The sequence below is a fragment of the Gymnodraco acuticeps genome, unplaced genomic scaffold (genome assembly GCF_902827175.1).
Source record: "Gymnodraco acuticeps unplaced genomic scaffold, fGymAcu1.1, whole genome shotgun sequence".
Lineage (NCBI taxonomy): Eukaryota > Metazoa > Chordata > Actinopteri > Perciformes > Bathydraconidae > Gymnodraco > Gymnodraco acuticeps.
The window spans coordinates 1,122,890-1,145,516 of NW_022991761.1; the positions used below are offsets into that span (position 1 = coordinate 1,122,890).

The 22,627-nt window shown below is 40.9% G+C and overlaps 1 protein-coding gene across 5 annotated transcripts in view; it reads right to left on the bottom strand.

The window, feature by feature from the left end:
* The window catches only part of LOC117534997 (protein mono-ADP-ribosyltransferase PARP14-like), a 53,066-nt gene that overhangs the window by 24,310 nt on the left and 6,129 nt on the right, over positions 1-22,627 (bottom strand). For 2 of the 5 annotated variants that reach the window (XM_034199302.1, XM_034199306.1), the window contains exons 2-11: positions 18,305-18,387; positions 16,494-16,521; positions 16,261-16,311; positions 12,224-12,427; positions 6,792-6,917; positions 6,607-6,708; positions 4,307-6,485; positions 3,849-4,049; positions 3,451-3,526; positions 1,582-1,812 (exon numbers count right to left, since the gene is read on the bottom strand). In XM_034199302.1, the coding sequence (XP_034055193.1) occupies positions 1,582-1,812; positions 3,451-3,526; positions 3,849-4,049; positions 4,307-6,485; positions 6,607-6,708; positions 6,792-6,917; positions 12,224-12,427; positions 16,261-16,311; positions 16,494-16,521; positions 18,305-18,387 (3,281 nt within the window). The remainder of the gene's footprint in view (positions 1-1,581; positions 1,813-3,450; positions 3,527-3,848; positions 4,050-4,306; positions 6,486-6,606; positions 6,709-6,791; positions 6,918-12,223; positions 12,428-16,260; positions 16,312-16,493; positions 16,522-18,304; positions 18,388-22,627) is intronic. The other 3 variants (XM_034199303.1, XM_034199304.1, XM_034199305.1) reach the window with 3 other exon arrangements.

Below are 22,627 nucleotides of genomic sequence, written 5' to 3' on the forward strand. Positions count from 1 at the left end.
CGAGTTCGTAGTCTGAGTCGAGTCAAGTCGAGTCCCAGTCCAAGTCATCATTACCTGTGCTTGAGTCCAAGTGCAAGTCCAAGTTTTATTTCCTGCATTGCTTTTATTCTGGTTTTTCATACCACTGCTACGCTGACGACACCCAATTCATTCGGTCTTTTCCCCGCTCAGAGACCCAGGTCGTCGCACGCATCTCTGCTTGTCTAGCTGACATCTCTCAGTGGATGTCTGCTCACCACCTCAAGCTCAACCTTGACAAGACTGAACTTCTTTTTCTTCCTGGAAAAGATTGTCCCACTCTTGACCTAACAATCAACCTCGGCCCCCTGTTTCCCCGACTCAGACTGCAAGGAATCTGGGTGTGACCCTAGATAACAACCTGTCCTTCACTGCAAACATCGCTGCTACAACCCGTTGCTGCAGATACACGCTTTACAACATCAGGAAGATACGTCCCCAGCTGACACAGAAAGCGACTCAGGTTCTGGTCCAGGCTCTCGTCATCTCACGCCTAGACTACTGCAACTCCATCCTGGCTGCTCTACCTGCATGTGCCATCCGACCTCTGCAGCTCATCCAGAATGCAGCGGCTCGTCTGGTCTTCAACCTTCCTAAATGTTCCCACACCACGCCGCTCCTCCGCTCCCTTCACTGGCTTCCAGTAACTGCTAGAATCCACTTCAAGACACTGATACTAGCGTACCATGCTGCGAATGGATCTGGCCCTTTCTACATCCAGGACATGGTTAAACCGTACACCCCAGCACGTGCACTCCGCTCTGCATCAGGCAAACGACTCGCTGCACCCGCACTGCGAGGGGGACCCAAGTTACCATCAGCAAAAACACGTGGGTTTGCTGTCCTGGCTCCAAGATGGTGGAATGAGCTCCCCATTGACATCAGGACGGCAGATAGCTTGCACATCTTCCGGCGCAGACTGAAAACTCATCTCTTTCGACTCCACTTCGAGCGATATAATTACTAACAAAGCACTTATATACTAATAAAGGACTGGCTTATCTAAAGCCAGTTGAGTAGCACTTGAAATGTTTTTGCTCTATGTGATGTACTTATATGATTCTGTTTTCTTCAAGTTTGTATCTTTTTGGTCGAATGCACTTATTGTAAGTCGCTTTGGATAAAAGCGTCAGCTAAATGTAATGTAATGTAATGTAATTCTGTAGTTTATATTAATTTGTCTATATAACTGCTGTGAAGCACTTTGGGCTGCAATTATTGTATGAAAGGTGTTATACAAATAAGGCTTATTATTATCATCAATGTTGGGTTTAGTTGCAAGATTGCCTTAAAAGAGCTGTCTTACAAATAAACACGGTCTACATTGAACACAATGACCCACTTTCACCATTTCAGTTTAGTTAGTGGTTCCAAAAGAAACTGAAAATACTTTAACATTCCACTGACCTAACTAAACCATCACTGTACTGAATTACTTGGACTTTATTAGGGATGAGTCTTAAGCATAAATATTGAAATGATTTTAACAGTGAACTAATCGGCACTTAGCTTTCTTCATTTACAATCCGTTTCTTTGGAGCTCCTTTTTAAATAATCCCTCACCTCATGGCCCGCTCCGTTGTTCCAATAAGGGCATACGGTATGAAAGACTTTCCGACAGTTGAGGTTGAAGCCATCGGTGATGACGACATCGCCCTCTGGCAGCGCAGTCGCCCCCCCTTCAGTCAGAACCGCCCTCTGCAGGCCTGGCCCGGCCGCCTGCAGGATGGCTTTAGACACAGCTCCCTGGATCAGGTCCATGTTCGCTGAGATGGTGTTGATGATGACGTCAGTCTGTGGACCAAAACCACAGCGTCTTCACAAGCTTTGGACTAAAAGTTCATTATTATTATTATCCTTATTAGTTTAAAAATACAGTAAAATATTTACTGATTTCAGCTAGACTTTTATTACAGGTTAGTGCAAGATGACAAAATGAACTTAATTGGTTAACTTGGGATCACCTCTAAAGAATACTTATACACAGTTAACACATCCTGACGTTCTCTCCACCCACCCTTCCTCTCCATTCCAACCATCTATTCCCTTTCTAACGTCATCCTTAGCCACATCCCTTCATCTCTCACTCTCCTCATCCCTTCATCCTCACCTACATCCTCTCACCCCTTCATTCCAACCCACATCCCTTCGACCCTTCCACATCGATCCCTTCATTCCTCCCTTTCCTCATCCCTTTATCCTCAAACATCCCTTCACCCCTCTATCCATTGATTCCTTCATCCCTCACTCCCTTCATCCTCACCCACATCCTATTACACCCTCACCCATCGATCCCTTAATTCCTCACGTTCCTCATCCCTTCATTCCAACCCACAACCCTTCACCCTTCCACATCGATCCCTTCATTCCTCACTCCCCTCATCCCTTCATCCTCACCCATTGATTCCTTTATCCCTACATACCAGCATCCCCCCCTCTCCCTTTCCCTGCATCCTCTCTATCCGTCTCCTTTCATCCCTTCCTATTCAACTAGTGCATACTTTTCTAAATATCTAATTCCACCTACAGTCTGAGGTGCCTGTAATCAGCTCAAGCAGAAATTAGCCTGAGAGGGAACCCCCACCGTAAGTCTTCCTCTGCCCAGACTTCAGCACATCCAACCGGACCAGCCTAACAGATGGCATGCTTCACCCACCTTCACCCCTCCCTCCAAATTAATTATTTAGATTGCCATATCCTTGTGGTGTGGTGTGGTCCCTGCTAGAAAACGTTTTGCTATTCACGGACTCTGTCTACTAAGGCAGGGTTTGTACTTGTACACACTCACACTGTATGTCAATATCATCAATATCTCGATTCAGACTATATTCTTATATTGTATCTACTATCCATATAAAAAACCATGCAAGTTTTTGTTTAAACATTTTCCTTTTTGACAGTGGCGTTTTTGGTAATGTTTCACTTGTTTCTAGTTTTCAGTTATTATTTATTGTTATATTTTGGTATACTCCCCTTTGTCTCCTCTTTCAGTGTCAGGTTGTCTACTCTCCTTGTGTCTTGCCCTTGTAACTAATGATTACTGTAGTATTTTTTGTTTGTCTGTCGTTACTTGCTTGTTATGTACTCTCTGCTATAGTATTTTCATGTTTAAACCATTGAACTCAGCCTGCTGAGTCCCCCTTATCACTTTTTCTGCACTTGATGACTTTATGTAGATCGTTACCATAACCAATATGAAAAATTATAAAAACAAAAATGGTATCCAAGTTTAAGAATGGGAATTATTCTTAAAGCCAAAGTTAGTGGCATTCACCTGAATGTGTCCTATTATTACTTTTCCCATCTAGTAGATATTACCTACCTAATCCACAACAGCTACATTCAGAATAAGGCATCAACAGAAACCTGCATCAGTAATATACTACAGTTTATCATCAACTGTTTTTCAATTGGTGCTTTAATAATACTCACAGTCTGGTCCTGGATGTTTCCCTTCAGCAGAACAATCCTAAGACCCCCCGACGTGGTCTGCTCCATCTTCCCTGACCTACAGCCAATCAAAGAACATCGCTAATGTCATCAATGTGAATATGGTCACCATAACTGTGTTCGTTTTTGTTGCCCAAAACGAACAAAATATGTTAAAAAGGAAACACTTCCTGGTCTACAAATTTGTATTCCTTATTTTTACAGTTTGGTACTTTTCTTTTGTAAGATTAGCATTGGTTTTGATTTGTTCCAGACTCTATAAAAGACCTGAAAAATGTTTTTCTCGGATTCCTATACTGTGGTCTTTGAAACTTAACTTAAAAGAGCAAAAGCAAAAAGAAGCAACCAACAGAAAAGAAAGATAAAAAGAAGATCCTTACCCTCCATGCCCTTCAGACCTGGCGTGTCCTTCACGTTCTCCTCCGTGTTCTTCTCCTTTTCCTCCTCTGTTTCCTCCTCCTCGTCCTCCTTCGGGTTCTCCTTCACGTCCTCTTTGGCGTCCACCTCTGCGTACTCCTCCTCTTTCAGCGCCTTGATGGTCCCTGGATGACTGGCTTTGACCTCGACCCCACTGATGTCTGCTGGGAAGTAGGCAGTAAAGCTCAAACACACACAAATCTAACAGCGTGTCTGACCTACGTGTTGTTAATTGCACTGGTATAAAAATAGAACTGTAGCAGCATATAGCCTTAGAATTGCTGAATACAAATTTTTTTTCCAATTGATCCCGAAACAATAAAAAAATCATCCAATTGATGTTTTCTGGAGTTTATTACTTTGGACAAAGCTAGCCAAGCAGTAGTATGTTGTAATAATAAGCAAAGGGTCCTCAATTTACCCTGAAGCCCCCGGTGCCTCTTCCTCCTGCCAGCTACCAGTCAAAATGGGTCCGAGGTCATTGAACTCTCTGTTGACAGCTGTGGCCAAGACCTTAACAGTGTTATGGATGTTGTCCACCAGCTGGATCTCCGTCAGTGACCGTGGAGCTCCTGGACTGTCACAGTACTCCCTCACTGCCTGTGCTATGGTGTCAGCACAGAGGTCCACAGGAAACCCAAACCTTCCTGAGCTGATCGCTGGCAGTGCAATGGTGGAGCAGTTAACTTGCTCTGCTTGTGTCAGACTGTTTTTAACAGCAAGCTTCAGACGTGACACTGCTGTCATCTTATCTGAGTCATGGAAACGAGGACCGACGGCATGTACGACATACTTGCAAGGCAGGTTGCATGCACCTGTTACGATGGCTTCACCTGGGCGAAGTTCTCCATTTACCTGTATGTGGTCATTGCTGATTTTCTGCAGTTCTGGTCCTGCAGCCTTGAGAAGTGCGTGAGCCAGGCCTCCAATGTGCTGTAACTCTTCATTAGCAGCATTGACCACCGCATCCACGTTTAGGGTACAGATGTTTGCATTGCTGACGGAAACTAGAACCCCATTGGCAGTCTTCACTTTGCAAAAACAAAGGTCATTTTCTTCCCCATAGTTCTCTTCTTCCTCTTCTTCTTGATTCTCTGGACAGAGCACGACCACACAGCTGTATTCGGTCATTATTGTAGAAAGGAAAAGGCTTCCTTGAGTCTGGAAGTACTTCTTGGCTCCAGGCTTATCCACAACAAAGTTGTCAGTGGAGAGAGCACTAGTCAGTTCCTGAAAGCAGCATTTGGCTTTCTGTACATGAAGACGAGCCCCTGCCAAAGTTATTTTTGGCCTCTCTGAATCAAATTGGACTTTAACAGTATTATCTTTGGCAATACTGAACCACTCTTTTTTTTTTTTATTCTCAATGAACTGAACAACAGCAAAGGAAGCGACGCAAATGGTTTCTTTAACTTGTGAGAAGTTAACAATGAATTCCCTCAGACTATTGCTAACCTCTTTTACTGGAATCTGGAAGCCGGTCACAGTTATTTTGTTTCTTCTTTCTGGTTGAATCTGAATGGCCACTGTTTTATTCTTTAATGAGTTGTAGGTGTCCAACAGCTGTTGGTTTAGGTCCACCCAGTTGGGAAGTTTCAGAACTTCTTGATCTTCCACATCCAGAGTCTCCACACTAAAACTTGTCCTCATCTTTTTCTCTGCAACAGCAAGGACAGGCTCAGAAGTCCCCAACAGTAAAACCCCTTTGCTATCAATGCTGTAGATGGCACTGATGCTTTGGGATGTGAACAGGCTCTTTGACATGTCCATGGCATCCACTGTATTAAGATAGTCTAAAAGACTTGGAGGGACATTCAGCTGCTTCTTACTCATACCCACGGTCCGCTCAAAGATCCATGACTTAGTCTTGTAAACTTCTGCAGGTAGTCCTGTAATGGTTAACTTCTGGGCGCCTTCATCCAACGAGATTTTCATGTCAGGGGAAATGTCCTGGGCAGCTTTGAGTAAGCCCTCCTGATTCAGGATGTAGAACTGTGCAGGGGACATATCCATACATTCAGATACACCTTCTGTCTGCCGTTTGATCTGGCTGATGGCTTTAAGAACGATGTTCTCCACAGGACCTTTGACTTTCTTTATATCGTCACCTCGGCCAGCCACAGTCAAAACCCCCCGGGATGCATCCAGAACGAGGGCGGCATCTTCCTTGACAACGGAACGGACTTCTTTTTCTGCAGCTTTCCATGCACTGGCATTCACTTTACATTCGAAAGCAGAGTACTGAGACATTTGCTGACGGAAGGCCTCTTGTGCTGTACTCATCCAGGTATCTACATGTTTGGCAGTTAGACCTTGCTGCCTTAAAAGGCTGGGGAGAGGGCTGAGTATTACATCAGGGTTGTCCAAATTCACGCTACAGAAGTATGAAGACATCTGATCGTTGATGCTTTGGAACCGTTTCTTCTCCCGGAGGAATCTCCAGACTACATTGTGAACACTCTCTCTGAAGGGCTCGGGCATCTTCCATGTTGGTCGTTCTTTGCCGTACAAGGCGGTGCCCATGGACTCATAGTACGGATACACCTTGAAAGTCATGGATCGCATCGCATGGTCTTGTTCATGGCAAATGCTTTCCACAACTGCAGCAAAACAGGCAACAAAAAAGAAAGCTCAGGTAAATAATTGTTCTTTTTGTTAGAACAAATTTCAACTTTAAATTACAATGAGCAATGCATGAGTAGTAAAGCTAAATAAACAAACCTTTGGCGTTATTGAAAGTTGCAATGGCAGCATGTTCATCTGGGATCATGACGACATTGTCAGGCAGTGTCCAGCTCTTCTCAAAAAACAGCTCCAACATCTCTGGAAAGGAATCACAAATAAAGAATGAGAACTAATAATAGTGGAAAACACTGCTGGGAAGCTGTGATTAACATTGTGTGTACCTTTAACCACAGTCGGAGGAAGATTCTCCAAGCGGATGCTCTCTGCTGCCTCCAGTGGTCGAGTGGTCAGTCCGTATTTCTGCAGCTTCTTACTGCACTGACTGCCAGTGAGGAACTTGTCCACATCTGAAAAACACTCCTGATTACTCCTTCAAGACTGAAACCGTCGTATCAGGTGACAATTACACATGTTAGGAATGATTTACCCTTAACCTACAACAAGGCCTGGTGAAAGGTCTGTTATCTCAGGTGTAGCGACAGCAGGAAACAAACAAAGTCGCTGAGAGGCTGAGGCCGGGCCTGTTTGATGTTGTATGACACGCTAAAAAAGTACTCGCTGAGATCAAAAGCTCTGTTTCGTAGTATTGTAGTTTAATGAAAAAACTCGGTGATCAGACATATACATTGTTTATAATCGAAGCAATTCTAATCTTGCGGTCAACAAAAAGTACAACAGCCCTGTGTCACCCTCTCTTCCACACACCCACACCTCACGCAGGTGAACAGGATTATAATGAGTGCCACCCATACCCATGTGACCCAAGCCAACCAATCAATAGTGATCATGGCTCCTACACACCAGCCTCTAATTATTAGGAAAGCATACATAATAATTACTAACATTATTCAAATGGGAGACATGTGACAATTATAACTTGGTAATCAAGTCCATGCAGTTGCAGTTCATGTATGTGTAGTTTTCCTTCTTCTTTTCTGTGTACGAGTCACAAGTCAGTTAGGCCAAAAGGTACCACCACCTTGGCTCAGTCAAAAAGAATCCGTAGTGTCCTTTAAGTCTGTCAGTCGAAAAGAGTCAATACTGTGGAAAAGATGTCACTGTTCTTCCGTCTCTTCCTGCCGTTTCTGCGTCTTCTCCACGATATTCTCGCTTTGATCGCCCCACTCCTTTAACGAAGAGCGCAGCATGTCCTCGTCGTCTTTGACTCTGAGTCCTTCGGCCTTGTAGAGCACGTTGGTCCACTTCATCCTGTTCTCCATTTCTTTGTTTGCAGCGGGGGCCTTTCTGAGCAGCCATTGAAGGAGAGGGCTATTGTTGGGATTTGAGATGAGGCTTCTTCTCATCTTTAAAACTTTTCTTTTTACACTTCTTCTTCGACTCTTGCTGAAAAAACACTTTCTTCTTAAACTTCTTAAACTTGAGATCCTCTCTTGACATTCCAGCTTGTTCCTCCAATCTGCATTCAGGGAAGTCTGCGCTGAACTGTTGTTGCCAAAGTTCATCTAAATTCACAACTGAGATTCTGTTCACAGATACTTCTGGTTTGTCAAAGTCCATTGCATTCCCACTCACTCCTTCTAGTGGTCCATTCACTGTCCAGCCCAGGATTGTCCTGCTTGCATAGGGTCCGTCATCCACACTGCATATGACTTCCAATGGTTCCAAGGCCTTAGGAACATCGGTTCCTATCAACAGTCCAATCCCTGCATTTATTTCAGGCAAATTAACATTTTTCAGATGAGGCCATCTCTGTAGGTCCGCTTGTCTAGGAATGTTCCCACTGCTGGCAGGCATGCACTCTTGGGTGTAGCTTTGTGGCAGTTCACAGAAATTGTCATTTTTTAAGCCAGCCACTTCTAGTCCGAACACAATATGGCTATTTACGACCCTTTCTTGGCCCACGGTTCGTAAACAAATCTGCGCCTTCTTTCCAGTTAGGCCGAGCTCATGCATCAAATCCTCTGTACAAAACACTGCTGTACTTCCTGGGTCCAAGAAAGCATAGGTGGTGACAATCTTGCTGCCCTTCGTTGACTTGACTTGCACTGGAACTATGGGAAGTTTACAATTGTCATCACCAGCCCCTGTAAGGCCACTTGAAACCAGTTTGCTGTCCACTGATAGCTCTGATGTATTCTTGGCTTGAGCAGGATTGCGTCTTGCTTCATTGGAAGGGATGTGAAGTATGGTTGGATGTTTGAAGCCACATTTTGAACAGGAAATTCGCTTATTGCAATTTCTGCTAATGTGCCCCACGCACAAACAGCCGAAACAGACACCTTTTTCCATCAAGAAGCCTATCTTCTCTTTGTGTGTTCCTTTTTCAAGCTGATGGCACGAGTCCAAGGTGTGGCCTCCTCCGCAGCACAGACATGTCCTCCATTTTGTCAGAATGTGTTCCTTCCATTCAGTATCTGTCTGGGTTTCATTTTCTACAAGAGCTACAGTGGTGGCAAAGCTAGTTCCTACAAAATGTGAGCGAGGCTGTGATCTGTTTAAAGCAGTATTTGTTGTTATGAAGGGAGCATCTTGAATGTTTCCAAATACTGGGTCGGTTAAGATTTTAACTTGTCTCTCAATGAAGTGTGTGATGTCAAAGAATGTTGCCCTGCGGCTGTTCCTCTCCTGCAGCTCACAGGCTAACGTTCTCCACTTGTCTCTGAAATGGGAAGGTAACTTTCTTATTATGATCATCATATTCGCAGCCATGTCAATCTCATGCAAATACTGCACCTCTTCCATTGCGTTTGCACACGCTCTAAGGAAGAAGCTGTAGTATTGCAGAGCCTTAACATCCTCGGTTCTTATAGGAGGCCATGAAAGAGCCTTTTGCAGATAAGCAGATGCCGCTTTCTGCTCATTTCCAAACTGCTCCTAGATTAGAGCTTTAGCCTTGACGTATCCCCTCTCTGGATCCATGTGCTGGCAACTTCCAACAAGTCCTTTGGGATGACCCTGAGTGTACTGCTCCAGAAAGTAGAGTCGGTCACTGTAGCTGTTTGTGTTTTTCTCAACACCATTCTCAAAAGCCTTCATAAATGTGTGATATTTTAACGGGTCGCCATCAAAAACTGGAATCTCTCTCTTTGGCAAGGATGAAAGGCATTGCTGTTGTATTAACAGTGTGGTTATTTCATTTTGTTTTCTCATAATGCCCAGTATGTTGTTTTGATCTTCACTTGCGTTCAAGCTATCTCCATAATTCATTTGTGTTTTCAAAATTTGATTTTTTCTGGGATACTGGCTCTGAGGAAAGGAACCAAGGTGAAATGTTCTCATTAGGCCGTGTTGTTGGATCCAAGAAGTCATTGCTAGCCTCCCTTTGGTTCAGCAACATTTGTGGAGTATTTATATTGTCCTTAGCAGTGTAGAGGACTTGTGGTTTAAGGTTTCTTTGTTCAATGTAAGAGTTCATTCCATCCGAATGCCTTGTCTTTGAACTTTTCCCACTTAGGATGCTTCGTGTTTGCAACACATCTAATTTAGCAATGTGTGCTGCAATATCCTCCTCCATCTGAAGTTGCTCCTTTCTCCTCCTAATTCGTTCCTCCTCCATCTGAAGTTTGCTCCTTATTCGCTCCTTCTCTTCCTCCAGTTCATGTTTGTCCTTTAATCCTTGCCATTAAAGCTGCCAAGTCAGCCTCTGTTTTACGGCATGCAGACGAAGCAGTAGAAGTTGCAGACTTTTTCCCCAAAGCAGAATTCTGTGATCGGGTTGCTCTTCTTCCGATTTCCACGTTTGACACACTGTCACTTGGTTGTACATCCTCTTGCATGTCATCTGTTGTTGGGATATCCGGCACAGCAGCAGTTATTGTGGCAGAATCCTCTTGTGGCTCCTTTAACCACTGTTTAATGTCCCTCTGAAAGCATTCACTGTATTCCAAGATACTGGCAAACCATTCCTCTTGTTTATTCAGTTCCTCCTCTGGGAGTAAAGGAATCAACATTTCATGTGAAATAATGGCTTTTTCACCCAGTTGAATTAAATGATCATATGTGCTTTTATTTCTGGTATGAGTGCTTTTATTTTGTTCACACTGGTTTTACGTTCCCGTTGAAGTTTTTCGATGTTATTTACCAATGCCTTCGCAGTGAGTGTGCGTTCTCTTTTCCCATAGTCCTTTTCAACACCTTCAACGTCAACATTTATTTGACTCATTTTCTCCGTCAGTTTATTCAAGCTTCCTCAGTGCATTCGTTTTATTGCAACACACTCAAAGATCGGAAGAGAATTCCTTCAAAGCACCACATTTCCATATGGCCACATCAACAGAGCAGCGCGACTTCCATGCGGCAGAGTGGAGTTACAGTGGAGATACACAGCGGTGAATATGTGCACATGCAGCGGTAAGGCTTACCTGGCTGTGATCCGCGTTGAATGCAGCTTCCAAACTGCAGTCTCTATTAACAGCCAGTGCTTACCTCCGTGAATTATTTCCATATTTCCATTCTCATCCAATAGATCCTTAATCCATGCGCTGTTTGATGATGATCGCCTTACGCCTTGTGTGCTTGTTGTTTTTTTTGTTGACAAAATGTAGCGACAGCAGGAAACAAACAAAGTCGCTGAGAGGCTGAGGCCGGGCCTGTTAGATGTTGTATGACACGCTAAAAAAGTACTCGCTGAGATCAAAAGCTCTGTTTCGTAGTATTGTAGTTTAATGAAAGAACTCGGTGATCAGACATATACATTGTTTATAATCAAAACAATTCTAATCTTGCGGTCAACAAAAAAGTACAACGGCCCTGTGTCACCCTCTCTTTCACACACACACACCTCACGCAGGTGAACAGGATTATAATGAGTGCCACCCATACCCATGTGACCCAAGCCAACCAATCAATAGTGATCATGGCTTCTACATCAGGTATATGCTCCTTGGTGGATACATTTTCTATATATTTTGTTTCTTTCTCAGAATAAATACTTTTTTTCTACTAATTTAAAGGATGATTTATCCTCCACTCATTTCATATGATTTCGAGAACAGCTGCTAAATGGATTTTGTGTATTGCCATCTCCTTCTTCAAATGTCAAATAATAAAAATGTCCCTTTTTGTTAAAAAGGGCAAAAATACCTCTATATGATAATATGGGGTATATATTGTAATATACAATCAGTGAACACTATAAAATGAAATACGAATAAATTATTGTCATCCCAGTGTTATAATTCTGTTTATGAGAGGCTTTGACTGTGTAGACTGATGGATCATTTTAGATGTCTAACACAATGTAGCTTAGGTTTGTTTAAAAAGAGCAACTATATGAGCTTTTATTGTATAAAGCGGTACAATTAATAGAACTTTGACTCACAAACGCAAGAACTGTACACATAATCACTGGTCAGGAGGATGAATAAAAGAGAAGCTTTTCACAACATTTAAAACATAGTCACGTGTATTACTTCATTTCATTTAAACATTTGGATGGATGTTTATTTTTCTTTCTTTGTGCATCATTATCTAGTCATTTTCCATGCATCTCAAACGTGGTAGAAATTCTCCCCATTGCATATAGATTTTTAGAATTTGTTTACTCCCATCTTTTCATGCTGCTGGCCATTTGAAGGACTAAATAATAACCTTGAATACTGAGCAGTGATGTTTTTGCTTTGTGATGCTAGTTTTGTAATCTTTAGACCCATTGATCCAATAAAAGATGGATCTGAATCTTTTTATTTCCTACCTGCAGGTTTGTTAAAGGTGATCACAGCGCTGCTGCTCTCCCAGATGAACTCCAGACTGTAGCAGGTCTCGTCCAAACCCGAGATGTTCTCCACCAGCATGAACAGCAGATCTCTGGACAGGCGGTCTGACACGTTCTCCAACACCACAGCGCCGCTCTGAACGGACTTCTCCTTCTCCTTTTCTGTATCGGTTTTTTCATCTGCTTCAAAGAAGTAAAATGCGAAAACATTGAAAAAGCAATTGGGTAAGATTTAGTATTTCCTATTATTTGAATGACAGATTCCTTGGAATAACTGTAATTAATAACAAGAGTTAATTTATTTGCAGCTGATCTGTATATAATGTATTGGTAGTGTACCAACGGTTCACCTTGTTATGTATATCTGTGCAAATTAATATTAAAATAAATGTATTTGTAAAAAAAATTCAAGCAAAGAAGCCGTTCAAAACTTAAAAAAGTCATATTTTTGATAACAATGTTCATTAAATTACACATGTTCTGAATTATTTTAGGGAAAATTTGCTCGGAGGTTAATTGAGTGACTTGATAACAACCAGTGTTGTAGTCAAGTCACCAATTCACGAGTCCAAGTCACTCTCGAGTCACCACTCTTCGATTATTATTATTATTGTAAATGACCTTTAATATGTCTAACTATATTTAAAATGAGTTACCTTTTAGAGAAGTGATTATATTTGTATGCCAATATTTTCTTATGGTAAAGTTTTTGTTTTGCACTTTTATTTTGATAGTAATAAGATCGGGACTCTTATTTGAAGGAACTTTTACCGGATGTCAATGGACAACGGAGCAGTGTAAACACACATGTATAATGACGGATAGATGACGAATAAATGAACATATACTAAATAGCAGAGGTGGGACCAAGTCATTGTTTTGCAAGTCCGAGTCAAGTCTCAAGTCAGGATGGGCCAGTTCAAGTCAAGTCAAGTCCTAAACTTTGACAAAACAAGTCTTAAACAAGTCATTATGTGTTTTTCACCAAATGTAATGACATCGATCAACAGAATAATACTTAATAATCAAATTGCTCTTTATTAGTCACATTAATAATTTAATAATCCATTTTCTCTCTGCTGGTAAAGTAACGTGTGTTTTTCTATTTGAAGAGGGATCAGTAAGGTAAGGCTACCGTGACGGTTTGATTCAGAAGCAGTTTAATGTATAAGATCCCTGATGTTGAGGTAACCAGAATGTGTATTTCCACTGTGTACAACATGTTGTAAGGGACCCACAATCTATCTTTATGATAGGGATAATGTGCAGCGAGGCGTCTCTATGGGGAAGAGAACACCTGAATCTAGATCCCTCTGCAGGCGGTACTTTCAGTATATTTTGATGCTAATACTTTTGTACTTTTACTTGTAACATTTTGAATGCAGGACTTTTTATTGTACAGGGTTCCTGCAGGTTTCGCCAACTCAAATGTAAGACTTTTTAACACCTTTTTAAGACCACTTTGAATAGAATTTAATACCTATTTCACGGCAATAAAGTATGAAGGAAAATGTATATAAAGAAGAAATACGTCCCATAATCACTTACAAAGTAAATGTATTCATGTTCAACATGAGAACAATGACTGAACACAACAGCGTAACAGTACAGAACTGTGTTAGCGTGTTAGCAAAAAGTGTGTATGTGTGTGTGTGCTTGAGTGTGTGTGTGTGTGTGCTTGAGTGTGTGTGTGTGTGTGTGTGTGTGTGTGTGTGTGTTAGGGCTGTGCAATTAATCATATTTTAATCGCAATTACGATTTTGGCCTGCCACAATTACGAAAACAACATAATCGGAAAAAACGATTATTTTGCTTTGCTAGGTTGTGACAGTGCACCACAACATATTTGATCTAATGCATTTTTTAGTAATGTATCATTTATTTAATTAATTTTTGTATTGGTTTTTCAGTTGAATTATACGTTCAGGGTAATCAACAGTTAAAAAGATACTGTTCAAATTATTATCTGTTTTAAAGTTCAATAAATGGATGTTTTCAAAGTCAATGAATAATCATATTTAATAATCGTGATATTAATTATTGACCAACATAATCTTGATTATTGCCATAATCGAGCAGCCCTAGTGTGTGTGTGTGTGTGTGTGTGTGTGTGTGTGTGTGTGCTGTGTGTGTGTGTGTGTGTGGTGTGTGTGTGTGTGTGTGTGTGTGTGTGTGTCTGTGAGAGAGTGACAAGAGCTATATTCAGAGCTCTGCTGCCTTGGCTACACTATTTCATCGTTGCTGTTGTATGATTGGTGTTTAGCTGCGGTATTTAGCGTCTACAGCACCTCCGCTTTTAGGGTTGACGTAGACCCAAACTTCGCCCGGAGGTCCCCCGGTGTTGTTGCGGGAGCTGCTGCATTAGCTGCTGCTGCACTAGCTAACCCTACACTAGCTAACGCTACATTGGCAAACAAACACTAATTTATTTTGTAAAAGGTGCAGCGGGCTTCAAACACGTTCCCTCCACTGGTTTCAACCAAGCACTAAATTAGATGTTTTCCAACCAAATACGGTTGAACTTACACTTCCCCATATTTATTTGTAAGTAGATTCGAAGATAGGCTAAATGAGCTGAAGCTTGGTTGCTAGGTTACTAGCTGGGTGTTCTCCAATAAGGGGCCGGGGGAAACAAAGTTAGTGATTACTGGTTCCATGTTGATTTAATTCAATACAAATTGTACAAATGGTACCTTTTTAAGGCCTTAAATTCTGATTATCAAATGTAAGACTTGTTATGACCCCGCGGGAACCCTGATTGTAACTTTTTTTAATTGTCTGAACTTCTCCCACCTCTGACAATAAATCCTGAGTGGTTACCAAAAAAAAACCCTGCTCTGAAGGTTATTTTCATTTTACAAATCCTGCACTCAGCTTTGCTTTCTCCAATATTATTGAAAAGCAGCCAGATGCTGCTTCTTTTTTCGGTTTTCGCTCATTTCTTGACTTTTTCCGACGCACTTGCATTTAAATCCGGCTCCCCGTCTCTCTGTGCAGCTGGCCTGTACCACTACACATGCTGTGCCCCCCACCCTTCTTTCACATAATGGTATGATCCTAGTGTGTCCTCGCATATGATTGGCCGCATGGTGGCCCAGCTAAATAAAGACCCGCCCCTGCCTGCAAGGATTCTCAGCAAGAGTAGGAGCGGCTGAAGATTCTGCTCTCCCCGATGGGAGTCTGCTCTTCTAGCGGCAGCTCGCGATCGGCGTGTTGGAGACCTCTGAATTAAAGTAGCAAGTCACCTCAAGTCAGAAGGCTCAAGTCCAAGTCAAGTCCCGAGTCATTGGTGTTCAAGTCCAAGTCGAGTCGCAAGTCTTTTGTGATGTTGTCAAGTCGAGTCTCAAGTCATAAAATGTGTGACTCGAGTCTGACTCGAGTCCAAGTCATCTGACTCGAGTCCACACCTCTGCTAAATAGTTGCATTCGGTTTTTAGCACCTGGCTGATAAGGGCACAAGCTCTTACGTTGGTAATGATTGTATAAAAGCAAGGGTATGTAATACCATCAGTTAGAGAGTCTGAGGACGTCAGTGCACACGCCAGGTAGAGGACATCAGGCTCCAGAGAAAACTTGCTCGAGTCCGAGTCCAAGTCGGAGCATCAATGTACAAGTCGAGTCCGAGTCATCGTGGGGGGAAAATTCACGAGTCCGAGTCCAAGTCATCGTACGCGAGAATTCACGAGTCCAAGTCCGAGTCCAAGTCATTGTGCGCGATAATTCACGAGTCCATGTCCAAGTCGCGTCAATCAGTGCGCGAGTCCGAGTCGAGTCACGAGTCCCGAAAATCGGCACTCGAGTCCGACTCAAGTCAGAGTCCAGGACTCGAGTACTCCATCCCTGATCAACTAGACTCTCCATGACAACCAAGCTAACGGATGAAAGCCATTACTGAAAGCTAAGTGCAACTTTCATTTAGTCAAGTACATAAGTACAAAAGTAACATTTGCAGCACCAACTTCCCGTAGTTTAACGTTGTTCCGTATTATTTTTTTATTCAAACCCAGTTTTTTTACCCTCTTTTTTCTCTGCAGTAGCTTCAGGAGTCTTTAAATCTGCCGGTAAATCTGAGAATCAAGACATTCAGGTTTAAAGGATGTATCTTCACAACTGAACTCAATGAAACTCAGCAAATCAGTGAAACGTGTTCAATAAAAAAATAATGCAATTTAAAATAAAAAATTACATTCAACTGTTTCAAACTATAACACTGTGCTCATGAAACCAGAGAAGAAGAACATAGTTTTACCTGAGGCGTCATCACTGTTCACTGGGCTCTGAGGAGTGAAAACAAAATCATAGCTTTAGTCAGGCAGACTGAACCAATGTCTAAAAATCAGTTTTTCATGTGAACTGTAAAAGGGGGATCCTCATCTGGGAATCCCACAACACATGAACAATTAATTTAGAATGTTTTTGCAAATATAAGCAAACATCTAAACATTTGAATATACCATCACATACTTATAATAAATATCAGATAACTATTTTTTTTCCAACTTCTTTTTAACGTTATTTTCTTTCAAACTCATATTGATTATCAGAATACCTTTATCGATCCCATTGATTGATTAATATTCTTTGTTATTAGTTGGATAAGGAGGACCCTTAACTCTTTAATGACCCTCCGATCCTCAGAGGTCAGTATTGGGTCCACTCTTCTTCATAATTTACCTCCTTCCCCTTGGTATTATCCTCCGACACCATAATGTCTCATTTTACTGTTATGCTGACGACTCACAGGTCTACATATCCACCAAACCCAACACTGCATGCAGAGGTGGGAAGTAACTAAGTAGATGTACTCAAGTAATGTACTCAAGTACAATTTTGAGATACTTGTACTTTACTTGAGTATTTCCATTTTATGCTACTTTGTACTTTCTACTCCACTACAATTCAGAGGTATATCGTGTACTTTTATTCCACTACATGTATTGAATACCTTTAGTTACTTCACAGATGTGGATGAATGAAGTGAAATATAATTAAGTGTTAAATCAGACTTTAGTTCCACCTGGAGTAAATCCACAAGCTACCCTGCAGTATACAAAGTTATTCAAACTAGCTGCACCTTTACCAGCTTTGAGAACACTTTCATGATCAATCATTATAAAACATATCATATATATTATTCTGAAATGGACCAATCTGCACAACGACTACTTTTACTTTTGGTACTTTAACAATATTTTGGTGATGCTATTACTTTTCTACTTTTACTTGAGTAACTTTTTGAATGCAGGACTTTTACTTTAACATTGTATTCCTAAACTCTGGTACTTCTACTTTTACTCATGTACAAGAGTACTTCTCCAACCTCTGCCTGCATGTGATATAGGAAGAGGAGCCAAATCTGAATCACCTGTTTAATCTGTGTTTCTTTAAGTGGTAAATATTGTAAGCTTTATTTCAGGGAGTCAGAAAATTCAGAAAATGAAGTTGATGTTAAGAGGTATTCAGATTCATGAATATAGCAGCAAACTACAACATTTGCTATGTTGAGATTTATTGTAATGGTGTCTTAAGCATGTTAAGACAAGTTTGGAAGAAAAGTTCTTAAAATAAAAGTTAAGAGATGTATTACCGGTTTATATGTGACATTTAAGAGACACTGTGGAACTTTAAATGACACTGTGGAACTTCTTAAAGATAATTTAATTAAACAAATGTGAAATTTAAGGGAAGAAATAAAGAGTTGTTGAGGTTAACATTGAGGGACATTAGATAAGTCCAAGAGGCTCCCCAGCGGACAAGGTGTCTCTTGGATGTTTTTCTTGACTCTTAAATCTAATCTCTTAAAGTTATTTATCATCAACAATCTGTCTGCAGCTGCTGTGCACTTTAATCGGGTTATGGACACACGCTGTCAGACTGCAGAGTCCACATCAGCAAGTGTCCAACCTCCTGCTGCACCTTCAGGAATGTATTTACATGCAGATCAAGGAAGAAGAACCAATAATGTTATAAAAGGAGCAGGTGACTGAAAGCAGTCAAACAGACACACTATGTTTTTGTATTTAGGGACTGTAGGAATCCTCAGACACGTTCTCTACTCACCGGTGCAGAAATCAGACGTAACTTGAACGTTTGATTCCCCACGATGATTTCATGGTTCTTTCTGGCGATGACACGCTCTCTCACTGAAATGACAACAAACACTTTATTAACGTCCCAGCAGTAAAAGTTTAGCCACTACTCTGAACACATACAGAATTGGAAGCAATGGTTTGACACTGATTGTTGATTAAATATTGGATTTAAAATGTTGATTAGCTCTGTTTTAGTTTGTAGGTAGAGAAGATGCTGGATCATTTCAAGCAGAGCCAAACGTTTTTTAATTATCATTTATGTTCTACTTTTTCTGATGCATCTTAATATTAACTTCAATTCTGTGGTAAATGTTGTACATGTACAGTATAGGGTGCAAACTCTCGTAATTGTACTATACATTAATCAAACAAACCGCCTCATTCATATTATTGTTGATAAAATGTAAAGAAAAAAAGATATCAATATAATCAACCAATGAGAAAACCACTTAGCCTTTCAGAATTTATGGATTTACTTTTATGATCAGAATCAGAAACAGATTGATTGCCAAGTAGGTTTACACATACAAGGAATTTGCCTCTGTGTATAATCACAGTTAAAGAAGATAAAGTGTAAAAAAATACAAAAAAAATTCAAACTATTATAAAAATCTATTAAAAAAAACTATAATAACAATAAGATATAGAAAGGTATTTACATGAATAGTATGTACAGTATACTAAGACAACATACTAAATACTCTTAAAGTACTCTTCTATCGGACCAGATACCTGAAGGAAAACAACTTTAGGATTTTGTAAATGAATCTTAACTCAAGCTTTAAAATAAAATAAATACTGTTTTTTCATACGGTTCTCTTAAAGAAGACATATTCTGCTCTTTTTCAGGTTCATATTTGTATGTTGTGTCTCTGCTGTGCTTTAATGTCCAGGGTGGAAAACCCCAAAAAGCTTAATAGGGACCCTTTAAACCAATATATTGAACTGTTTTAAATCAGAGGATTTCAATTTGAGCATCAGGTTGTCAGGTGTGACTGTGTGGGCCCCTTAGTAGAATTTAGCTGGTGTCCTCATTGAGGACTTAGGGGACCCTTCACTACCAGAGATAACAGGAAGTGAAGGGTGCCCTAAATCTGTAGCTCCGCTCTGTTTCACAACACTTTCAGGTGATTTTCAGTTCTTTAATTCTAAAGCACTTTGAATTGCCTTGTGTTGAAAAGTGCTATATAAATAAACTTAACTTGCCTTTAATTATGTCATTTGAACACATTTAAAACAACAGTCTGGTTTGTGTTCCAATACAATGTTCATTATTTGAAAGAGTCCCTTCCTCTACTCAGTGCTTCTCAAAGTGTGGTCCGCGGACCACTGGTGGTCCATGAGCGCCCCCTAGTGGTCCGTGAGTATATTGGTAACATTTCACATTTGAAATAAATAAATAAATGTAAGTTTTCCGCACTCTCGCGGGAATATCTCCGCAATGGAGCTAGGTTAAGTTTCACTTTTGATTGCATGATATAGCCCAGATAAACACCTTCATCACACATGTGGCCACTTGTTTGTCCCATTTTCAGGCGATTTGTAAAAAACTATGTGTTTTTGGATATTTGTGGAGTTAGGTGGTCCGCGAGTGTTTTTTTATTGGTTAAGTGGTCCTTGGTATGAAAAGGATTGAGAAACACTGCTCTACATCGCGGCGGCAGTACCGCCGTCTGTAGGGACTTGGCTTGGGAACTGGAGGGTTGCTGGTTCAAGTACTGTAATGGCCTGGCACTTTGAGAGGTGTGCCAGTGTCCCTCCCTGGCTCTGCTGAGGGGCCCTTGAGCGGGCATCAGACCCCCACACTGCTCCCTGGAAGCTATATAATATGTGCTATACTGCTAATACTAAGATAAGATAAGATAAGATAAGATAGGACTTTATTTATCCCGAAGGAAATTGTTGTGCCAGAGTTACAAAGATACAATAAACACAGCAGCATAATAATAAAACTATACACTAACAGTGTAGTAAAAAGAGCAATTCAATAACTACAAGTAACATAGGCGGTCAAATTATTTAAGTAAAAAATGTATGGCGAGCACTGCAGTATTGAGTAGTGCTCAAAGACTCAATTATTATTGTTTCATAATAATTGAGCCTCTGATCCACATCACCATTCCTCGGCTGTCACCCGAACAGTAAGGAGGAGGTGATGTATGGAATGCCATTTAAGCCAAAATTAAATAAATACATAAATAATTAAATAAATACATATATATATATATATGCCTATGATATAAATTCTGAAATAAATAAATGAGGCAATAAATATGTATACATGTACATTTAAATACACATTTATTTATTTCATGGGACTTTTATTTCATAATGACACATTTATTTATTTCAAGAGACTTTTATTTCATAATGACATATTTATTTATTTCAGATGACTTGTATTTCATAATGACGCATTTATTTATTTCAGGTGACTTGTATTTCATGATGAGACATTTCCATTCCTTATATGCAAATGAACGGGGCGTGGTTAGCTCACAGATCCAGACCAAAGCACCACAACACTGACTCAATAGCCTCATCCCAATACCCCTCCTCGACTCCTCTCTTCCCCTCCTCCAGGACTTGACCCGTAAATTGATCAAGACACGCCATTTTGAAGGACGTCCCAATAGCTGAAATGCACACGGAGGAGTCGAGGAGGGGTGAGGGAGGAGGGGTGACGGAGGAGACGAAAGAGAGGAGACGAAAGGGAGGAGACGAAAGGGAGGATACACGCGAGCAGACTACGTGGAAGTGTTTTCACTACTCGCTAGGGGTGTAATGGTTCACAAACATTTCGGTTCGGTACGTACCTCGGTTTTTTGGTCACGGTTCGGTTCGGTACAGCAGAATTTTTTTTCACAAAACAAAACATATATATATATTTTTTATTATTATTAAACTGTGAATAATGTATTCACTCAAATAAATACAAAATATAATAAAATAAACATTAAGGTGCAGCATTTCGATGAACTGAAATAATCTGTATTTGAACTTTACTGTAGGCTACTAGTACTCACAAAACATAAACTATTAGTTTTGGGTTTTTAATTATTATTAAACTGTGAATATTCACTCAAATAAATACAAAATATAATAAAATAAACATTAAGGTGCAGCTTTTCGATGAACTGAAATAATCTGTATTTGAACTGTACTGTACTAGCACCTAAGCAGCCAGTTTGACATTAGGACTTGCTTGTCATTGTATTCTCATGTTGTTCTAAAGAAAGATGAACTTGTCCACATTGCTTGCTGAAAGGGCAGATCTGCTGGCACTAACAATGTCTCCTGCTGTGGAGAACACCCTCTCGCTAGGGACAGAGGTAGCAGATACAGCCAGGTAGCGCTTTGCTAACATGGCAACATAAGGATATTTGGCGTTTGTAATAGCTTTGGCTCGGTCTGAACTCTCTGCGAGTGGTGGAGGCTTAAATGCTAGCGGGAGTTGGGTTTGCACTTCAGTCTTTTTTCTTTTGGTACCGGTGATATTCACGTTCGGGTGATGCCTTTTCAAGAGTGTGCAAGTTTGATGTATTGCCAGCCGCGTAACCAATTTTAGTTGAACAATGCCGACAAACAGCTTTGGTTCGGTCCACCTGTCTTTGTCCGTCATCCTTGTACGTAACTGCGAAACCAAAATGTTCCCAAACCGGATACTTCAATGATGCTGGAGGATTTTCGAGCTCAACTTTATCTGCGTTCGCCATTAATTTTCGACAGTTCCTCAAATTACTGACTACATTTGAACGCATCCCTCTGACCAGCTCTCATAGTATGCCTCTCATCCAATGAAATGACTTGCTCGCTCTATGACGCGTTGAACCCAATGTGACCAATTTACTCTGAATGCTGCGACGCAGCACCTGAGATTACTTCCAAAAAGTTGTTCACGTTCTCAATTGTTTACGTTTAACGTTATATTCGTTCGGTACACTTCGGTACACACCTGTACCGAACCGAAGGGCCCGTACCGAATAATTTCGGTACGGGTACGTGTACCGTTACACCCCTACTACTCGCGTATAAAAGCCCCGCCCCCACCTTCACAGCTGGTCCATTTCAGTCCATTACAGAGGAAAACTGATAAATGGAAGATAAGTGGAAAAGCGTCACAAGTGCTATAAGTGCTCACAGCTCCGTGGGAATTATTATGTGCAATTCATTTCTAAAAGGCTTTCACATTATTATAATTATATATTTATTTAAATGTAGGCTACATTTTACACCAAAACGGAACGCAAAAGCAGGACCAACCATCATACATTGAATTCCGTGACTAACA